Raw genomic sequence first — 18,968 nt, forward strand, 5'->3', positions numbered from 1 at the left:
CAAACAATCCATTCTTCAAACGAAACAGAAAACAAAGATTCATTAGTTCTTCTGGATGGAAGGCAAGGGCATTGGAACTAGGTGCAAATTAATAGCCAAACTTAAAAGATGATTCAGACACGTGGCTTTCTGTGTTGAGGCCAAACATTTTGCGAATGTGGAACGGAAAAATCACACACCGACGTTTAGTTATCTGCTTAAACCCCTTAAAGAGCCAAACACATACAGGATATACTTTGGGTGATAAGTGACCATGGATACCGTGCAGCAAGGCAGACAAAACAATCTTCGTTTGTGTTGGCAGCATGCAAGAAATTGAGACTCTCCAGCTTAATAGTTGCTGTCAGGGAACATGCATACGCTTATATCCTGCCACCTCAACCATGTCCCCCTTCCCCCAAAGAAAGCAGAACTCCACCGTTCAGGCCCTCCCCTGGCAGATGGGGAGGAAATACAGGTATCAGAAGATGCCTTCCTTCTGACTACTGACAGAAGAGGTGGCCTGCATGATTCAAATGCGTGTCGTGTCTCTGATGCACAGCACCTGTGCCGGGCCTTGTGGCTCTGTCCAGCTGTTTGTAAGTTGGAAGAGGAGCACGATCTTAGGCGGAGAAGGGAGAGGATGGGACCAGGAGAGAAGGCACCCAACCCGGGAGGCCGTGCTACAGACAATCTGTAGTTTTAACGGGCAGAGGGAACCGCACTGTCCTAGCAGTGTCAAGGTCTTTTTTTCTACCGCACAAAAAGGGAAGGGATTCAGTCAACTTAGAGAAGAGAGAAAAATCAACAACTGATTCCCATGACCACCTTGCGCCTTGTCCACAGGCACTAGCTCTTTTGGCGGCCTGCTTTTCTGAACCGTAGGCCTCTCTCAAGTATGGTTTAGAACCTGGGTTAGTAGAATTGGGGTAGGGGCAGGAGGTTGGATCCCGACAGGTTGGAGGGAGAGGCTGGGGGGAAGAGACGGTGGTGGTAGGGCAGTTTTAGTTGTTGGGAGGTGGCTGATTCTAGTCTCGTCCAAAAATTGTTTCATCAGAAAAGAAATGGGGGCAATGCGGGAGAAACTGCTGTGTGGGGGAGGGGCAGGGCGAGGAATGATGAATGTCGGCGTAAGGCACCTCTTCCACCCCTCTGCTGTCGCAGCAGAGAATGTGTCCCTGGAGAAGAGGCAAGAGTGTGCACACAGCAGAGACACAAAGAGTCAGGCCGTGCTTTCGGTCATTGTACAGAACCTTTGAGACGAATGCGCCAGGAGGATCCACTAACGTCGTGTCTTTGCCAGCCGAGGCTTTCCTCCACCCCACAACAGCACGGCAGGACCCACCCGGGACTGAGGGTGCTCAGAGCTTAGAAGGCAAAGGACTCTCTGCCACTGGGTCGGAGCAGCTCAACGCTTCCGCCAAGAAGAAGCAAGGAACCTGGGCACACGTTCACCACGCTGAACGGAAAGTAAGGACCTACTTTTCCACCCTGCTAGGACTTTTAGTGACCATCTGACGGGTGAATTTTACCTGTCATGTTGCTCTTTGCTCCAGATCTAGGTCAGATCGGATGGAACAGAGGCTCAAGAGGTGGGTTCAAAGCCATGTCACCCCCCTGTAGGAGTGATGGCATGGCCCACGCTTTCCACCTGCTCTTGAGATTTCAAAGTGTTGAACAAGTGCTGCTGAAGAACAGGTACCTTTATACCACCAGTTGCTTCTCTTCAATATCAGTGATTTTCAAACTTCCTGCTTCTATTTTCTTTTTTTTAAGCCACTGAATACTTAATGAAAACAACTCTGTGTGAAGTCCAATACAGAAAACAGATTTTTAAAAACGGGGGTTGGAGTCAGGGTCTGGAGCCCTGTTTTCTGGCTTTTCCTCTCACCTGTTGGGGTGATCAATAACATTGTTACAGGTAAACAGTAAGGGAAATAAAAGTGAATTGGAATGGGTAGATGGAAAAATAGGGATGATTTCTTCTTTGGGGGAGCAAGGAACAGTCATCCGGCTAGACTGCAGGGCTTCTAGAATCTAAAGGGAAACCAGCATCCTGCATAAAGAGCTCAAAGGAAGAGGGGTCAGGGGGCTAGGTGGCACCATCTAGTGGCCTGGCGGCAGAGAGAAGGGAGAAGGGTGCCAGAATGCTCCTCGGCTCCAGCACTGGCCTCAGAGAGTATGTAACACAATCACACAGATACATCATCACCAATCCACCCCAAGCAGAGGTGGGATCCTCCTTTCTTGATGTCTGGTGCGTGAGCCGTGTCGGGGGAACAAGACACAGCTGGTGAAGAGGGTGCTGTGAAAGCCATTGACACTCTCCCCTCGGCCAATCAGCCCTTCCTTCCCCAGTTTTCATCTCTCGAAACCGCTGGGAAATGACACCTCTGTGGCCCCTGTCCTATGGGTGGAGTCACGGATTGAAGGGTAACTCTTTCTCATGTCTTAGGAGTCCCAACCAGGCTGGACTTTCCATTAGGTATAAGGGCTAAGGGCCACTCTCTGGAGCTCTATGAAGGGGCAGATGAAGACTCCATTTGTTCAGCTATATTCTACAGTTTTCTGTTCCCTTTTCAGAAACCAGGGGAAGAGAAGGGAGTAGGGCTTTCCTATAGAGGGAAATCTTAAAGATTTATCTACAGAAAGTTAGATAAATAACTGAATTCACTTTGAGATCTGGAATGGGGAAGGGGGTCTTCAAATGCGTGACTATTTCTTCTAGGATGGCCAAGTAAGAAGGCACAGCTGGAGAAAGAGCAGGCGTGGCTGTGTCTCTTGACTGATTTTCTATCTTTGAGGGTGTGGACCACACCTTCTACCGGCAACTCCCTAAGAGCCCAATGGGCTCTGTCTTCTGCTTAGTCTCTTTCTACCTTCACATCACAGGGACATCTGCCACTAACCCTTCCTAAAAGAAGGGCATAATTAAAAAAGAACAGATGCTAGTTAAAAGGACAGGGAAAAACTAGATGAAAAAAGGAAATAAGAGAGGAATATGGAAGGACCAGAGAGAGAAGGGTAGGACTTATTTTGTTCTTTGACTGCTTTGGGGCCTAGGAAATATGTATGTATAGAAATATGTAACTGTAGAAAACCCCACCTCCTATATGTCACCCCAGAACCCTTAGAGTTGGCTGAAAAGACAACAAATAATCTAAGTCTGGTCAACCTGCACAGGTCACAACCACATGAACCATAGACAATGCAAGTGTTCTTTCTTTACCTCCTTGTTCCAGGTTGGAAGTGGGGGAGAAAGAGATAAATAAAACACTCAACTATCTGAAGCTCACAATAAACTTCATACACAGAGACTCCTTCCCCACCAAGTACCTTGCACTATCAGCAAAGAGCCTTCTCTCACCTCTCTGTGTCCCATTGGGGGAAGGTAAAGTGACCAGGAACAGGAAGGCAAAAGCATTAGCAAGAATCCAGTAATCTACCGAAGGGAACACCAGATCTTAGGTTAAACACTGGCAGCATTCCAATTGATAGTTTGGCTGCGAAAGGGGTTCCTAAAACCTTATATGCACAATAAAACGCGGAGGGCTGGCTACGGCCGACACAATCAAACTAGAGGAAAGGAAAAGCCAACAAAAACAAAACAAAGCAAAAGCTGCTCTTCAGAGATTCCTTAAAAAAAAAAAAAAAAAAAAAAAACGTTGGAGTGAAGAAAAACATGTTATGTTGACCTTTGCCTATACATTTCTCCTGCCCACATGTGAATTCAATTGGTTTAAAGTCCCTGAAAAGTTTGGTTTAAAGTCCCTGAAAAGTGAAACCTTAGGGACACTTAGCCCTGTGCATGTGAACTGAACACCTTCTTTTCTTCACACTCAGCTACTCTATGCCAGTATGACCAGCTCACGACAGAGAGGTAGCCTAAGGGACCGACTTCAACACTGGCTCAATTATGACAGATCTACTGGTAAGAAAACCCCACGGGAATGTAGCTCTCTTCATACTCATTTTCAGGAGATCTGAAACTTGCCCCCAAATGAGGCGAGTGCAGGGTTTTCATTGGCCTAAGCTCACATCTAACCTTAGGAGATAAGGTTTAGATTCCAAGGAGCAGGAGGAGAGGAGAGGAACAACATATCCAAACAAAGCAGAACAAACAAACAAAAAACTAAAGTAAAGCAAAACAAACCAACACAAAACTCCAGGAAGAAACGAGCAATGCAGAGGAACAATCAGAAAATAGGATTATTGCCTTTAAAATGGCTATGGTTTAATAGTTTTTCAACACTAAAAAAAAGTAAATAAATAAAAGGGCACACAGCCTGGTTTGGGAGTGGGATTTCTGTCCCATTTTTCTTCCCTTAAGTCAAAGATCAAAGGGAAAAACCAAAAGGAAAAGATAACCACGGTTGGTTAAAGTGGATGCCACAGTTGGTTAAAGTGGATGCCACGTGCTCTCTTGTGGTCATTTTAGCAAATCATGCATCATAATAGACTGTCACTCACTGCCCAGAGTAGGAGGTGGAACAGCAGCAGGAACAGAAGTGGTGGGGGGAGATCTGACTGGCGCAACTGTTACATAGGATGAGCTAGGAACATGTTTTACATCAAGGTGTTGACCCATGGTCTGTCGCTTTAGGACTCCCTTAAAAGAGGCTCCCGTCTGGAATGTGTTAATTACGTCGATCTGCAAAGAATCAGAGAGTGAGACAGCTTTGCTCCACAGTCAGAGAGGGGTGAAGAAAGAGGCAGGGGGTGGGGGTCCTGGAGGGTCAGGGAAGGGGGGTGGAAAGTGCTGGGAAAGGGGGACAGGAGCTGGGGAAAAAGAGCGACATTCCCTCAGACACAAAGCAAGAGTGAGGAGAAGGGGGAAAACCGTTATTTGCATATTACACTTCATTTAAGGAACAATTTGCCGTGGAGTCCAAATACCCAGCCAGAATCCAGTCTTCTCTTCCCTCTTAGCCTATGAAGGACATTTTAGGTGTGTGGGTGTCCGAATGTATCTAAAATGTAAAGGTACTTCTCCACCCCATGACTCCTGGCAGATAGTGACAGCTTATTCACTGTGCTGACCTGTCCTCTGAAAAAATAAGGCATGGAATTTAAGACACAAGGCAAAGTATAGATTACTGAATTTTGAGGCTCTGGAACCTCTGAATCAATGAAATCGACGACCTGTTTTTGCAGGTTTTGCAGGAATCTAACTCCTGTGTTTAAAGCAAAAACAGAGGCATGGAGTAGCCCACACACAGGTGGCCGGGGTGGAAAGCCTCCCAGGCCACGACGGCTGGGCTCACCTGCTTCTGGGTTTCTTCTCTGGGACACCCTCTCCCGGGGCTGAAACGGACAGAGCCCCCTGAGAAGGGAGCTGAGGAATCCAGCGGCCAGGCTCTTGAGTGAGAATGTTACTAGCTGCAGTCACACACTGGAGATAAATGTCTGACAGATGTCTGACAATGACTCAGTAGCCAGATCCAGGGAGGGGGAGGAAGCTGGCCGGTGGTGGTTAGTGGCTACAAGTCTAACCCACACAAGTGGCCTCTGGTGTTCTGTGTGCTACTTCTCAGAGACAGAGGTGAATTCATGCCATTTGGTTTCCAGCAACGGTCTTGGTCTGGGGCCTGGGGCAGACCTCCCGTCCTTACCCCTGACCCTGAGGTGACAAGGAACAAATCAAAAAGAATTCCTTTCTCCTTCAGGATCTGGTTGAATCATCTCAAAAATGCCCACAGGCTTAATACCAAGGTCTGGTTCCATTTATGTGACTTCATTTCCCCAGGTGGGAAGGTGGGAGGGCAGGCACCTTATGAGTCAGACCGTTCTTCTTATTTTTAAAGCTTCCTGAGAAGCCGTGAAATGTTTAGGGCGCGTTTCTGGATTCAGACCAAAGTTTGAGCTAAACTATCATCCCTTCATCACGTTATATAGTTTTTAGTTCCAGGGGACTGAGGAGCCCAATCCCGTGGTAGGAAAGGGTTTGCACGTGGGGAGGACAGAGCTACGGTGCACACTCCTTCCTTAGTGCCTGTTAGTGTTACAAAGTCCCAACCTCCACAGTGAAAGTGGATCCCAGGGTTATCTTCCCAAGAGTCTAGCCCTTAAGTTTCCCAAGCTTCGGCTCTCTAGTGCTTTTGGGTCTCCCTAAACTAAAGGGACCAGGATGGGACAACAGCTGGGCAACACCTATCATCCCCCACGTGTGCCAATGAGAATGACAATAAGGACCAACAATCAGATGGCGGGGGTTTCGCTAGAGCCCTGCTGAGGCCGACCGGCTGATGCCAGGAGAGAGCGTCAGGTGCCTGTGACTCAGGTGAGCACAGCCAGGCCCATTTGCTTATGGGGTCAGGTGCACACCGCCAATGGCAGGGATTTGGTCATGGTGGCATCTTCGAGGGTTGCCTTTGCTGCCTAGGCTTTCATGCCATTCTGGCCCAGCTGCCTCAGGCCCCCACAGGGAGAGGCAGTTTCCTAAAAGCTATGCAGGCAGGGAACCGAGAGGTATAGAGTTGAGGGAATGGAAATCGGTAGTGGAGGGGAAGGAAGATCCATGATTCTCAGCCCCCCAGGACGGAAGTCTGGCAAGGGGCCAGGAGACGCTGGAACGAGGGAATCCTGGCTAAGAAAAAAAAAATCACATAGGAGGAGGCAGTGACCCTGAAGGAGAGAAAAGCAGACAGGTTATTTTGAAAGGAGCAGACCTGAAGGAAAGCACCGGGCCTTAGAGACAGGAACCAGTGGCCTGGAAGGGCGGGGGGTGTTGGGCTCGGTTTTGGCAGGTCCCGTGGGAATTTCCCTCTTTGGGAGGAGGACCGTGAGGGAGGAGCCCCCATGTTTTCCTACCTAGCCCTTCCTTCCCTTCCTTCCCATCTCCATCATTGTCTCGTCTGTGGGAGACAGGTTCCCAGCATATTCAGTTGTGAAGGTTCATTTGATCTCTCTTCCCTATGCACTAAGGAGGTGGGCTTGACTAGGGAACTTTCTAAACCATCTGCAAGGCTAATTTTAGAGAGTGAACTTGTTTCTGGGCTCTCCAGCCAACCAGCAGAGAGGAACAGGCCTGCTCTCTGGGGGTGGGAAATCTCAGGACTAGGACAATAGAGGCATATGGAGCAAGGACAGGGCGAGAGATAGGATGACCGGCCTAGGCCAGCTCGCCCACCCAGGAGAAGGTGGGTTACAGTTGCTGCGTGGAAAGGGAGGGAACAAAAAGTTGCTGTAGGGCTTCATAGGTGGGGGGCTCAAGCAGCATCGAGGCCATTTTACAAATTTCGAGAAGGGAAAAGGTTTGGGGGAATTATAGCTTCTTCCTTCTTGGGAAGCAAGTCTGAATCCTGCAAGAGATGCTTCGGCAGTGAAAGACTGTTGTCATTTATACACACTTAGCCACCAGATTCCCCACCATGGCCTTAAAGTTTGAGTGGGGAAGAGGATGAGTTTCTTTGTTCTCTTTGTTTCTTTGTTCTCCAGGATCCCTCTGGAGAACAGCTACATTATCCTAACAGCAGCTCGAGGATGTGCGTGCAGCGTATGCTGGAGGTGCTGGCTGAGAGCTATTGTCTAACTCCTTCCTCCTCAAGGGTGGGGAAGGACTCTGAACGTCTCCCACCTTGAAGTGAGGTCTGGTGCTTGCAAGAGACCTTACACGGGAAGCTTGCCGGCCCAACGGGAGGGTGGCAAAGTGGGGTTTAGAGCCAACCTGAAGCTAAAGGACTATGCTACCAGTTGGTGTCCCGTGCTCTAGGCCCTCTGACTATGGAGCCCCCGCAGCAGCTGCTGCCCGATCTGTCCTGAAGCAAGGGAGCCCGGGCTGTCCAGCAGCAGGGAGCCTTAGGGAGGGAAGAGATGTCGGCCACCAAGAACAGCTGCTGCCCTCCCAACACCTCCCAACCTGGAGACATTTCTTCTCCGGGAGGGAGGACAGGCCACTAGGAAGAGTACCTGAGTCTGGATGCGGTTCAGGCCCCGGAACCAGAGGATCTGGCCTCGGCGCAGCTCCATCTCCGCGTGGTCAATCTCATCCAGCCCCTCCGCGTCCTTGGTGATCTCCTCTTTCGTGGTGCCATGCCCGGCCTCCTTCAGGAACTTCAGGGATTGCGTAGGTATCGAGGAGATTATCTGAGAACAGGGGCAGCAAAAGGGGAGACACCAGAATCAGGGCGGGAGAGCTGTCACTCAGCTTGCACGGTCAGGCCCCCGGGTAGGTCAGTCTTCACCCTATCACCCATGGTGGGGAGGTAGGCGGTGCCTGCCAACTGGCGGACCATCACGAAGGCCTTCTGTATTTGTGGACATACAAAGGAAAACTTCCATTCTAGCATCTGACCAGCCAGCTGCCTGGTTAGTTGTAGACTTCATTCTCCTTCTGTCTCAGTTCTTCCTTTCCATTTTGCCATGGATCTTTTAAGGGAAGTAGAACTGTAATGCATGATACAGAGTCGGAAGGGACAGAGACCAGACCAGGGGGAAGACAAGTCTGGGGACAGGATGGTCACACTGCATGTGTATGGGCGAAGAGAAGAGTGCAGGAAGGGAATGACCCTCTTCTAGTTACCACGGGCAAAGTAATTCCTGTGTATGACACGGGGGTGAAAGGCTACTAGAGGTTTCCTTGGGCTTGGGATGAGGGAGTGGGTGGGACAGGCCAAGGAGGGAGGGACAGAGGAGTATTACCAGAAGACACGGGGCAGTGGGTTGGGCTTGCAATTCAAAATAAACCACACAGGAAGCTCGATCACTTCTCTTCCACAGACAGACGAGGAGCAGACAGGGTTCGGAGGAGACGGGGACTGTATGAGCGTTCCGATGCAGAGTCAAGTATTTTGAAATAGGAAGAATGTCAAAGTGCAACTTTTGGATGACTGGAAGGAGCTCCGTGGTACAGAGGCCATTATCCGGCACCAAGGTTATGTGGCCACACGTGAGACCAGACGCAGACGGGAGTTTCAGATAGTCAGTGAAACAAGCAGGCTTCACCCAAGTATAAAAGGGACCCCCTGATCAATAAACACCGGCAGACAGACGGGGCAGAAGGACTTGTGTTAGGAACTGGGATAGCAATTAATCAGGGAGGCACCTCGGGGATATGAAAGAAGCAACTAGCAGGTTTATGGGAGAAGGCCTGCGGTCCCAGGGAAGGATCTCTGGGGCCACTTAGAGCAAAGCCACCCAGGGGGCCAGATGCCAGTCAGTAGAGAGTGGGGGTCTGCAAAGCAGAGCTTAGCCCGGGTCAGAGACGGGGATGAGGGGGATGCACACGGTGGTCATAGGGAAGGAACAAAACTTAACCAGACGTGATGATATTGTTATGATATTAACAGCTCACTCTTACTGGGTACTTATGGGTCCTGGACATTGTTGTAAGTCATTGGCTGACCAACAACGATGAACAATGATCCTATTATCTTAAGTTGAGGAAACCGAGGCACAGAATGGGTAAGACACTTGCTCGAAGTGATTCAGTTTGTAGAAGGGAGATGGGGATTCAAACCCGGGTGGCCGGTACCAGAATCTATGCTCTGAACTGTGTGATCTGCTTCTCTAGAGACCTTGCGAGTCTGGATTTATCTTAGATGAGGGTCAGGCATGCAACCCAGATGAGGTCGGGGTGAAAAACAGGATGCTGGGGAGCCCTTAACTATGTCCGCACAGTGGGGCGCCTGGGTGGCTCAGTCAGTTAAGCGTCCGACTTTGGTTCAGGTCAGGATCTCAACAGTTCGTGGGTTCAAGCCCCGTGTCGGGCTCTGTGCTGACAGCTCAGAGCTGGAGCCTGTTTCAGATTCGGTGTCTCCCTCTTTCTCTCTGCTCCTCCCCCACTCACACCCTGTCTCTCTCAAAAATAAACATTAAAAACAACAACAACCACCACCAGACAAAAACTGTCAGCACAACAGCTCACAGCCAGACTGCGGCTTCATCAGAATAAAGACTTCTGCTTGGTAAACTCTTCTGCTTCTAAGACCCTCAATTTTTTTTTTTTTTCTTCTTAGCAAAATCCCATTGACAATTTCCACTCCCGTCTCAGAGAAGCTAAGGGACGTGCCTGTCTCTAGGTATGGCTAGAGAAGAGACCCGAAGCCTCTGAAGGGGTGGGCACTGATCAGTCCCCTCTGGGATCCTGTAAGATGGGAAGATCTTGGAAGCTGTGGGTAGGGAGGGGTGGGAAGGAGAAGATGACGGGGACGATCTGGGAGTCCCCGCGGTGCGTGTTCCATCTCCTCTAGAGGAAGGGGCGTCGCCGGCTGTGCGGACCCACACGGCGACCCTGCCGGTACTCACCTGGCCCCACAGCAGCTCTCCGATGCCAATGAAGAGACACCAAAACCACTGAGACAGGGTGAGCTTCGTGCAACTGAAGGGTTTACCCCCGAATTCCACAATGAGAATCTAGAACCGAGAAAGAGGCAGCCTACTGTCAGGTTGATGGGTAACAGGTAGCTAGCTGTCCAGCCAAGGCCATCATGGCCACATCAACCCCTGCCCCGTGATCCCTGTGGTGCAAGCCCTGATCGGCTTGTTGCAGAAGGAGAAGGAAAGAAACCAGAAGGGGAGAAGGGAAGAGAGACACAGTCTTTATAGAGACCCTGATGGAGGAGCAGATATCGTTACTATGACTATGATTAAGGGACGAGCTGGCGATCCAGGGGGGCTGGAGGCTTCTTGTGACTAAAGCCAGTGGGTGACAAAGAGAAGGCAAAGGGATGGAGAGGGGGAATTGAGGAGGGGTCAAATAAGGGAGATACCTGCTGGGGGAGACTCAGGAGCCCTTTGTCATAGGGCCAGCTCATAGTCTCCTGTATCTGCAGATGTTTTAGTCTACCTCTGACTAGGGCAAGGAGGAAGGAACTCAATCCTTTTACCACCAGGGCAACTGTGCCCTTGACCCCAGTTCTACAAGAGGAGCCTAAGTCAGGCTTATTGTCAACTGCATGGGAACCACGTACTTTTCTTTCTCTGTGAATTGCACAGCATTTTCTGCCACGAGCCCCTCGTGAACAAAGGGGCAGGGACAAGGGGAGACCCCGTACAGCACGTATTTGCACCTTTCACGCGTGCTGGCAGGAGGCATGGAAAGGACCTAGGAGAGTGGCCCTCTCTTTGGTCACTTTGTGAAATTTCTGTGTTTTAGAAAGATAAGCAAAGGATCCCACAAGTCTTATTTGACTGGCTACCAACACGTTGCCTTGCCCTGGAGCACCTGACCCAGCAGGCTCCAGTTCTAGAGCCATGTGCAAATGGAAGCCACCTGGGAATCCGAAAGTGTTCAATCTACAGCCCGAGTGCCCATCATTCCCTCATGTCTTCTCCTGCGTACCGAGGGAATCCTGTTCCCAGCTTCTGGCCTTTGCCATCCCAGACCTCCTACCCCAACTCCAGCTGGAGGCTCACCTGGCTGATGAATGTGCCCAAGACCACACAGCAGAAGATGAGGTTGCGGAAGATGCCTGCAAAGACATTCCTCTCTCCGTGGATCTTGCGGGAGTTGATTTCATTGAAGAGCTGCATCAGCACAAAGGTGTTGAAAATAATGGTGTAGTGTTGGCTGGGTGGGGAATGCAGAGGCGCCTTCCTCCCGCTATCGATGTCAAAGAATTTCTCACCTAGTGGGGAAGAAGGAAGCATTAGTGGGTGAAGTATGAGTTCCACGAGGGCTCCGGTTGAGTCAGAACACGCTGGCATGGCCAAACTGCTTGCTGACGGCCGGTGTCCGTTCTAATAGGTTAGTATCTGAGCTACACTAGTTATCAAATACTTCTAAGTGTTAGTTCTCATCTCAACGCATCTGACCCTCTTTCTCAGTTTGCTCCATCGATTTCGACTTCTTGTAGTGCAGCGTGGTGGTAAAGCTGTGGACCAGGGTGAGGGCAGACACAGGTTTGACCTTAGTACCATTATTTATTCATTATGTGACCTGAGCTTCGGTTTTTATAATCTATAAAAAAAAAAAAGAAAGCTATAGAAAGCCACCCTTGTGAAATTCTTTTTCTTTTTTTTAATTTTTTTTTTTTTAACATTTATTTATTATTGAGAGACAGAGAGAGACAGAGCATGAGCAGGGGAGGGGCAGAGAGAAGAGGGGACACAGAGCCCGAAGCAGGCTCCAGGCTCCGAGCTGTCAGCGCAGAGCCCGACGCGGGGCTCGAACTCACACACCGCGAGATCATGACCTGAGCCGAAGTCAGACGCTCAACCGACTGAGCCCCCCGGGCACCCCCACCCTTGTGAAATTCTTGAGAGGGGTACATCAAATAGCATAATGTGCCAGGTAGAGGGAAGAGAGGACACACTCAGTAAATGCAGCTGTTATCACTCCCAGTCTTGTGCTCAGTGTGCACCATTGCTACCTTCTTTCCCCAGGCCATTCTCTGCCCCCATCTCCATTTAGCCCTCCGACCCTTCCCCCAGCCCCAGCCTCACCCTCGGCTCACCGGCAAAGACAAGGAAAAAGATGACAGTGAGCTGATAGACTGCGTGGCCCAAGATGTTCTTCATCATAGTACGTGAGATCAGAGGCTTATTGCGGCCATAGGGGCGACGCTTCAACAGAGACTCCGTAGGAGGCTCGGTGGCCAGGGCCAAGGAGGCAAAAGTGTCCATGATTAGGTTAACCCACAACATCTGCACGGCTTTCAGTGGGGAATCCTGGTGGGAAGAAGAACCAGTCCTTTTAGCTTTCCTTGGAAAACACCCCCTAGCTCCCTCCTCAGCCTCACCTTTGCCCCTGCAATGGCCTAGCTCCCACTATCCACCCAGACTTTGGATCTGGCCATTTCTTAGCTGAGTGACCTTGAGAAAGTTACTTAACCTCTTTGAGCCTTGGTGTCCTCACCTGTAAAATGGAGAGAATACCCACTTTCCAAGATTCCTTTTGAAGAAGAGAGATAACACATAGGAGTACCCATCACAGCGGCTGACAAGGATGTGCTAATTAATGGTAGATGAGTTACCATCCTTCCACACGGGCCGATGGAGACTCAGCAGAGCTAACTTCTGCCCCAACACCACCGGGGAAACTCTTGTCCGTAATCCTTAGTAGACAGTACCCCACCTCCTGCGTTCCCCAGCCCCCGCCTCACCTCTCCCATCTCGCCCACCCCGCACCCCGCTCCTTTCACCTGAGTGATACAGGCTCCGGTGAAGGCCACAATCACGGCCACCACGTTGACAGTGAGCTGGAACTGCAGAAACTTGGAGATGCTGTCATAGACGTTTCGCCCCCACATCACTGCCTTCACAATGCTGGTGAAGTTGTCGTCTGTTAGGATGATGTCTGATGCCTCCTTTGCCACATCCGTGCCTGCGATACCCTGAGGAAGAAAGGGAAGGAGAACAGTGAGAAACTGGCTAAAGCAGAGCTTATCTACGTTCTGGACCAGGGCTGCAGTTCCTGACCTCCAAGAAGCTTCTGGACCAGGCAGAAACGCCAGAGGGCGCACTTGCCTCGCTAATAACCAAGCCGGCGTATTTTGAGTTCTCGCTTCCAAAGATCAAGGGAAAATGTGACGTCGCCAGTCCACAGAAAACAGGGCTGGGGTCTGATGCCACCGTGTTACTCCTGAACCCAGGCTGGAAATGACAGTTATCTTTTGATATTCCTTTCTCCCTTCTCTCCCACTCCCGCACCTTAGAAATGAAGGAAAGGATAGGAAACATGTCCTATCTATTCTACCTCCAAATTCATACATTTCTTTCTTTTTTTTTGTTTTAAAGATTTTATTTTTAGGTCATCGCTACCCTCAACATGGGGCTCGAACTCACAACCTTGAGATTAAGAGTCGCAAGCTCCACTGACTGAGCCAGCCAGGTGCCCCTAAATCCTTATACTTCTTTTGCCGCTGCTAGTATCTCACTCAAGTCCTTGTCCCTCCCGCCCCCCCACCTCTAAGTCACCTTACTTTTTTTTCCAGGAGGAGTAGTCTGGCAGCACAGTTCAGATGTCCTATCCTTGTTCAAAATTCTCTTCCTGGGGAACCACTAAAGGTTTCTGAAGAGACATTATCAATGGTTGAAAGCTGTGCTTTTAGAAACAGTAACTCTTCTAGACTGACAGTCAAAGCCCTCAACAGGTGAACTCGGATGGATTCATTCTCCAGCCTACTCCTATCTAATCTTTCTGCTCAAAACCCACTGGTTTATTCACCATTCTCTGAATCTCTTATTCACTTCTTCAATATAGACTTCTACTTACACCATTTCCTTAAACCTGGAACATCCTCCTTCCTCATCCATTTAAATCTCATCGGTTGTCGATGGTCCTTACAATTAAGCCCTACTTGCTTTGCAAAACCATCCCTAACACCACCAGCCCATACTTCTATCCCAAGTCTTGCAAATCCTACAATCCATAGAGGAGTGTATTCATTAACCGGGCTTCTAGTAGTAGATGATTTTGTTCTCTTTACCAGGTAATAACATATTCCCTTTCGGATTGCAATAAACAAATACCTGTCATAGACTATACCAGTCAGTTTCCCCATCAAAAAGTTCTCTAATAAATCCACACAATGCCATAACATGCGCTGTAAAAAGGGGGGAAGAAAGGAAGGAGGACTCTATGTACTTACTACTATGGAATAATCTCCAGGTTACATGAAGTGAAAAAGCAATGCGAAAGAAAGAGTGTATGGTGTGTAAATAGATAAGCATAGATAGTAGTATAGATAATATCACTCAGCTAAGAGAATGGGATACAAACATATTACGTGTTTGATTATGTTTTAAAGGAGCAAACAAAGGATACACCAAAAACAAGAGAAGTTACTTAGGGTTAAGAGGGGAGGAAACGGGGTGGAGGTGAGCAGAAGCTGGATTTCTTGGTGTAGACCTTGTTTTGTATATTTGACCTGAGAACTAGAGAACTACTTTATATGAGTATAAAACGAAATTAAGTTTAAAAAGCAATTTCCAAAAGGCAAAGCAACACGATATAAATGAACTGGTATAACCAGTTGGTAGCACAACTGCACAAAGGAAAAATGTTCCAGGGGCGCCTGGGTGGCTCAGTCGGTTAAGCGTCCGACTTCGGCTCAGGTCATGATCTCGCGGTCCGTGGGTTCGAGCCCCGCGTGGGGCTCTGTGCTGACAGCTCAGAGCCTGGAGCCTCTTCAGATTCTGTGTCTTTCTCTCTCTCTCTGCCCCTCCCCCGCTCACACTCTGTCTCTCTCTGTCTCTCAAAAATAAATAAACATTAAAAAAAAATTAAAAAAAAAGTTCCAAACGACAGTTTGAAAGACATAGTCCCTTGATGGCAGAACCTGGCAGGATATACCTCCAGGATAAAAAAAGAACTGTAAGAAAGATCTTGAACTGTTTGTAGTAGAGTAACTGTATTATTATTGCTCTTTTGAGACTATCACCTATATTTTAGAGTAAAGCAAATTATGATTATGTTAATGACATTAGGATCGGAATTTTCAGCTTAAGAGATATAAACATAAAATCAAGGAAGTTAAATAAAATTAGCAGGTTAGAGTTCTATAATTCTAAATTTGCATTGGAAATACGAATATGGATTCATGAAGTATTTTACTTTAAAACAAAGAAACACAAAAACAAAAAAAAAAGAGGCATAAAAGATATATTTCCTCGCTTTGCCCATTGAAAAGATCTAGAAACAAAGAATTACTTAGTAGTCAGGAACACCCTGACATGTAGACTGTGTTCTCTAAATACCATTTCTCACCAAAAAGCAGGACTCCTTTGAGAAATGGATGATTCCAGGCAGGACGAGAAATATGCATGATGATTCTGGAACCTTTTATCATGCCAGAAACCAAGTAAGGTATTAAAGACAATTGCCGTTGTATCTAAAGACCCAGCAATATTCATGAGGCTAATGATGGGTCAATGTGAATGTCAAAATAACAACAAGGGCAATGGATCAAAACACATCAAGTATACTTAAGTCCATGAGTTCATAATGGTATTAAAAAAATAAGTGGTTTTTTTTTTAATGCTTATTTTTGAGAGAGAGAGAGACAGAGAGAGAGAGAGTAAACAGGGGAGGGGCACAGAGAGAGGGAGACACAGAATCCGAAGCAGGCTCCAGGCCCTGAGCTGTCAGCACAGAGCCCGACGCGGGGCTCGGACCCACGAACCGTGAGATCATGACCTGAGCCGAAGTCGGATGCTTAACCGACTGAGCCACCCGGGTGCCCCTTTTGGTTGCTTTTAAAGAGAGCACCCCAAACACAGATTATTCTTGAATATCGTTCCACGGCTTAAAAAAATCACCAATAATGCAATACATATGGGAGGCTTACAATCATAAGCTACTTGAGTGTGAGAATGACATTTGCAATCCGGGGGTTTCTACATTGCTGGAATGTCAGAATGAACCAGTGTGCCTGCTAGGAAAAGCCAAACATTTCTGGGACCCACCCATGTGCTACTGAATCAAGATATCCAAATGTGGAACCTTGGAATAAGCGATTTTAAATAAACTCTCCAAGTGCTTCTGATGCGCTTGGCCTCACGAGCGTAAAGCAGAGAGATGAACAGTGCTGGCGAAGGAATACGTGCTTGATACGTCGTGGTTTCCCTGCCTGTGTCGTCTAGTCTTCACACTTGATGGCTCTCCCACTACACATACTCTCACTGGCTGGGTCGTTAGGAGAGACAGAGTCAGAAAAAAGAGCGCAGCGTGGGACGTGGAGGCACAGGAAGCGGCAGGCTACAAGAAGCCTGTCCTGGCTTCCTGATGGAGAAGGCAGCTTGCAGAGAGACGGTGTACTGAGCTGCTTACCATGGCAAAGCCAACATCTGCTTTCTTCAGGGCTGGCCCATCATTCGTGCCATCGCCAGTGACAGCCACCACCTGTCGCTGTTCCCCAACAGTGCTGTCGATGATGCCTGGGAGAAACAGACACACCCCGGTGAGTCCACATGGGCCATCTCAGTCCTCTGCTCCCCTCGAAGGTGCTTTTGGGGTTTTCCTCCCTGGTCCCTGCTACCACCTCCTTTTCTTGCCTTTCTTTTTTATTTTGTGGGTTACAAGCTCACTTGATAGCATGTTGAAAGTGTAACCATTCTTCTGAGCCCTGACAGATCTGTCAGTTCCTGAGAGGCTGCTACTGCTTTGCCTTGTTCTGTGCAGGCATCTGAGGTAAGGAAAGGCCAGAGGAGCACCTTGTCCAGCCTTCGATGTGGCAGCAGGCATCACAGGTAATTTACAAAGAGAAGTCCAGCTACTAGCTGAAAACAACCACTGGAAGGGGTGAAGACCAGGTGAGGTGGACTGATCCGGTCTTGGGCAGCCACTCTGGCAACAAGAGCAGACGGTGCACTCCTGCCCTCTGGTGGTCGGAGGAGAGCAGTGTCTCAGCCTCCAAGGCCAGGAGGCCTAGCGCTTTGAAGAGGGAGGAGCAAAGGGCACAGTGAGCCAGCCTGAAGCCACAGGTGGTATAGACTCAGAAGGCTGGAGAGGATCCAGATCATCTACGCCACTCCCATCACCCTCCAGAGGAGAAAACTGAAACCCAGAGAGAGGAAACGCCTTGCAGGGTCCCGAAGCCAGCTGGGGAAGCCCAGCCATCCTTCCATTCCATCTTAGCCAGCGAGGGCCATGTGCTTCCTGAGCAGGAAGAGGAAGCAAAACAACGGGGGGGGGGGGGGGGGGGGGGAAGAGTTAAAGCAGAAAATGATACTTCCCAGGAGGCTGGCTTCTTCCGACCAAGGAGAAGACAGGAGAAAGATCGGGAGGTCAGAGTTGGACACCAGCATGCACACACGTGCACACATCTACATGCACATACGTGATACCTGGATGCCTCTTCTCTGGCATCCAGGTTGATGCCCAAGTGTGAGTGTGTGTGTGTGTGTGTGTGTGTGTGTGTGTGTGACCATCTTCCTTTCTACTTTGTTCTTTCCTTCTTTCTTCTCTATGCTGGAGGTTCTACAGCATCACCCCAGGGCTGTGAATTGTTTCACAGGTGGCACCTTGACCTACGAGTCTGTCTTTATCAGGTAGACAGCTCGTCTTCCCAGCCTCGAACTTCCTTATGTGCAAAACGGGAATCATTTAACCTGCCCTGGTTGAATAAGATATGATGTCTATTTTATTTATTTATTAAAAAAAAATTTTTTTTAACATTTATTCACCTGTGAGAGACAGACAGAGCACTGTGAGGGAGGGGTAGAGAGAGAGAGGGAGACACAGAACCCGAAGCAGGAGGCTCCAGGCTCTGAGCTGTCAGCACAGAGTCCGACGCGGGGCTCGAACCCACAAGCCATGAGATCATGACAAAAGCCAAAGTCGGACGCTTAACCGACTGAGCCACCCAGGCGCCCCAAGATATTATGTTTAAAAACAACTTTATTATACGTGTTGACTACAGATGTTGGCTAAGCTGTCTGTTCCCCCCACGAGCTGGAGAGCGCTCCTAGGAACTTCCTGTTCAGGACAGGAGAGTTGCTTTGGCCAACGGTCCTCGTCTGCCCTGCCCCAGACCGCCGTCTTCTGCCCCAGGCACCTGGCCAGCAGCCAAGCTTACCTTTTACCAGGGTGTGCTTGTCAGTGGGGGACGATCGCGCCAAGACTCGAAGCTTAGGCCAGATCTTGTCCAGCTTCTCTTGCTCCACCTGCCAACGTGAGACCACACCAGGTCAGGCAAGCCCAGAATAGTCATCCAGAAGAAGCTTACTTCTCCCCACGCTCTGAGATTCTGGGGGAGCTGGCATTCCATGGCCCATGGCGGCTGCTACCATGGCCTCCACGGGACATGAAACATCCAGCTGAGTCTCCAAGGGCAGATTCATTGATGGTGACCATTCAGGCTCCGCGTGTCTCTTTTTTCCTCCCAGTTCCCTACTGGGGAGCCAATCCCTTATTTCTTGGAGCCTTGACAGGAGGTGGGCAGGGGTTAGCTGTTGGCTCCAGGGGCTAAAGCGCTTCTAAGGTCTTAGGTGTGGTTTCTATGTAGACCAGGAAGCTCTGGTCTGCTTCACACCCAGACCACATCCTCTTACAAACCTGTGCCAGCATTAGTCACAGGGTGGTGACACAGGAGGGTGAGGATGGAGGG

General features: G+C 49.2%; 1 protein-coding gene across 7 annotated transcripts in view; it reads right to left on the reverse strand.

Moving 5' to 3' along the window:
• The window catches only part of ATP2B4 (ATPase plasma membrane Ca2+ transporting 4), a 96,935-nt gene that overhangs the window by 5,008 nt on the left and 72,959 nt on the right, over window positions 1-18,968 (reverse strand). For 4 of the 7 annotated variants that reach the window (XM_053209499.1, XM_027074769.2, XM_053209500.1 and 1 more), the window contains 7 exons: window positions 18,438-18,525; window positions 16,691-16,797; window positions 13,062-13,253; window positions 12,375-12,588; window positions 11,335-11,546; window positions 10,225-10,332; window positions 7,888-8,064 (listed from right to left, as the gene is read on the reverse strand). In XM_053209499.1, the coding sequence (XP_053065474.1) occupies window positions 7,888-8,064; window positions 10,225-10,332; window positions 11,335-11,546; window positions 12,375-12,588; window positions 13,062-13,253; window positions 16,691-16,797; window positions 18,438-18,525 (1,098 nt within the window). Of the gene's footprint in view, window positions 1-4,449; window positions 4,631-7,887; window positions 8,065-10,224; window positions 10,333-11,334; window positions 11,547-12,374; window positions 12,589-13,061; window positions 13,254-16,690; window positions 16,798-18,437; window positions 18,526-18,968 lie in introns of all 7 variants that reach the window. The other 3 variants (XM_027074771.2, XM_015067638.3, XM_015067716.3) reach the window with 2 other exon arrangements.

Source organism: Acinonyx jubatus, chromosome E4 (genome assembly GCF_027475565.1).
Source record: "Acinonyx jubatus isolate Ajub_Pintada_27869175 chromosome E4, VMU_Ajub_asm_v1.0, whole genome shotgun sequence".
NCBI classification, from domain to species: domain Eukaryota; kingdom Metazoa; phylum Chordata; class Mammalia; order Carnivora; family Felidae; genus Acinonyx; species Acinonyx jubatus.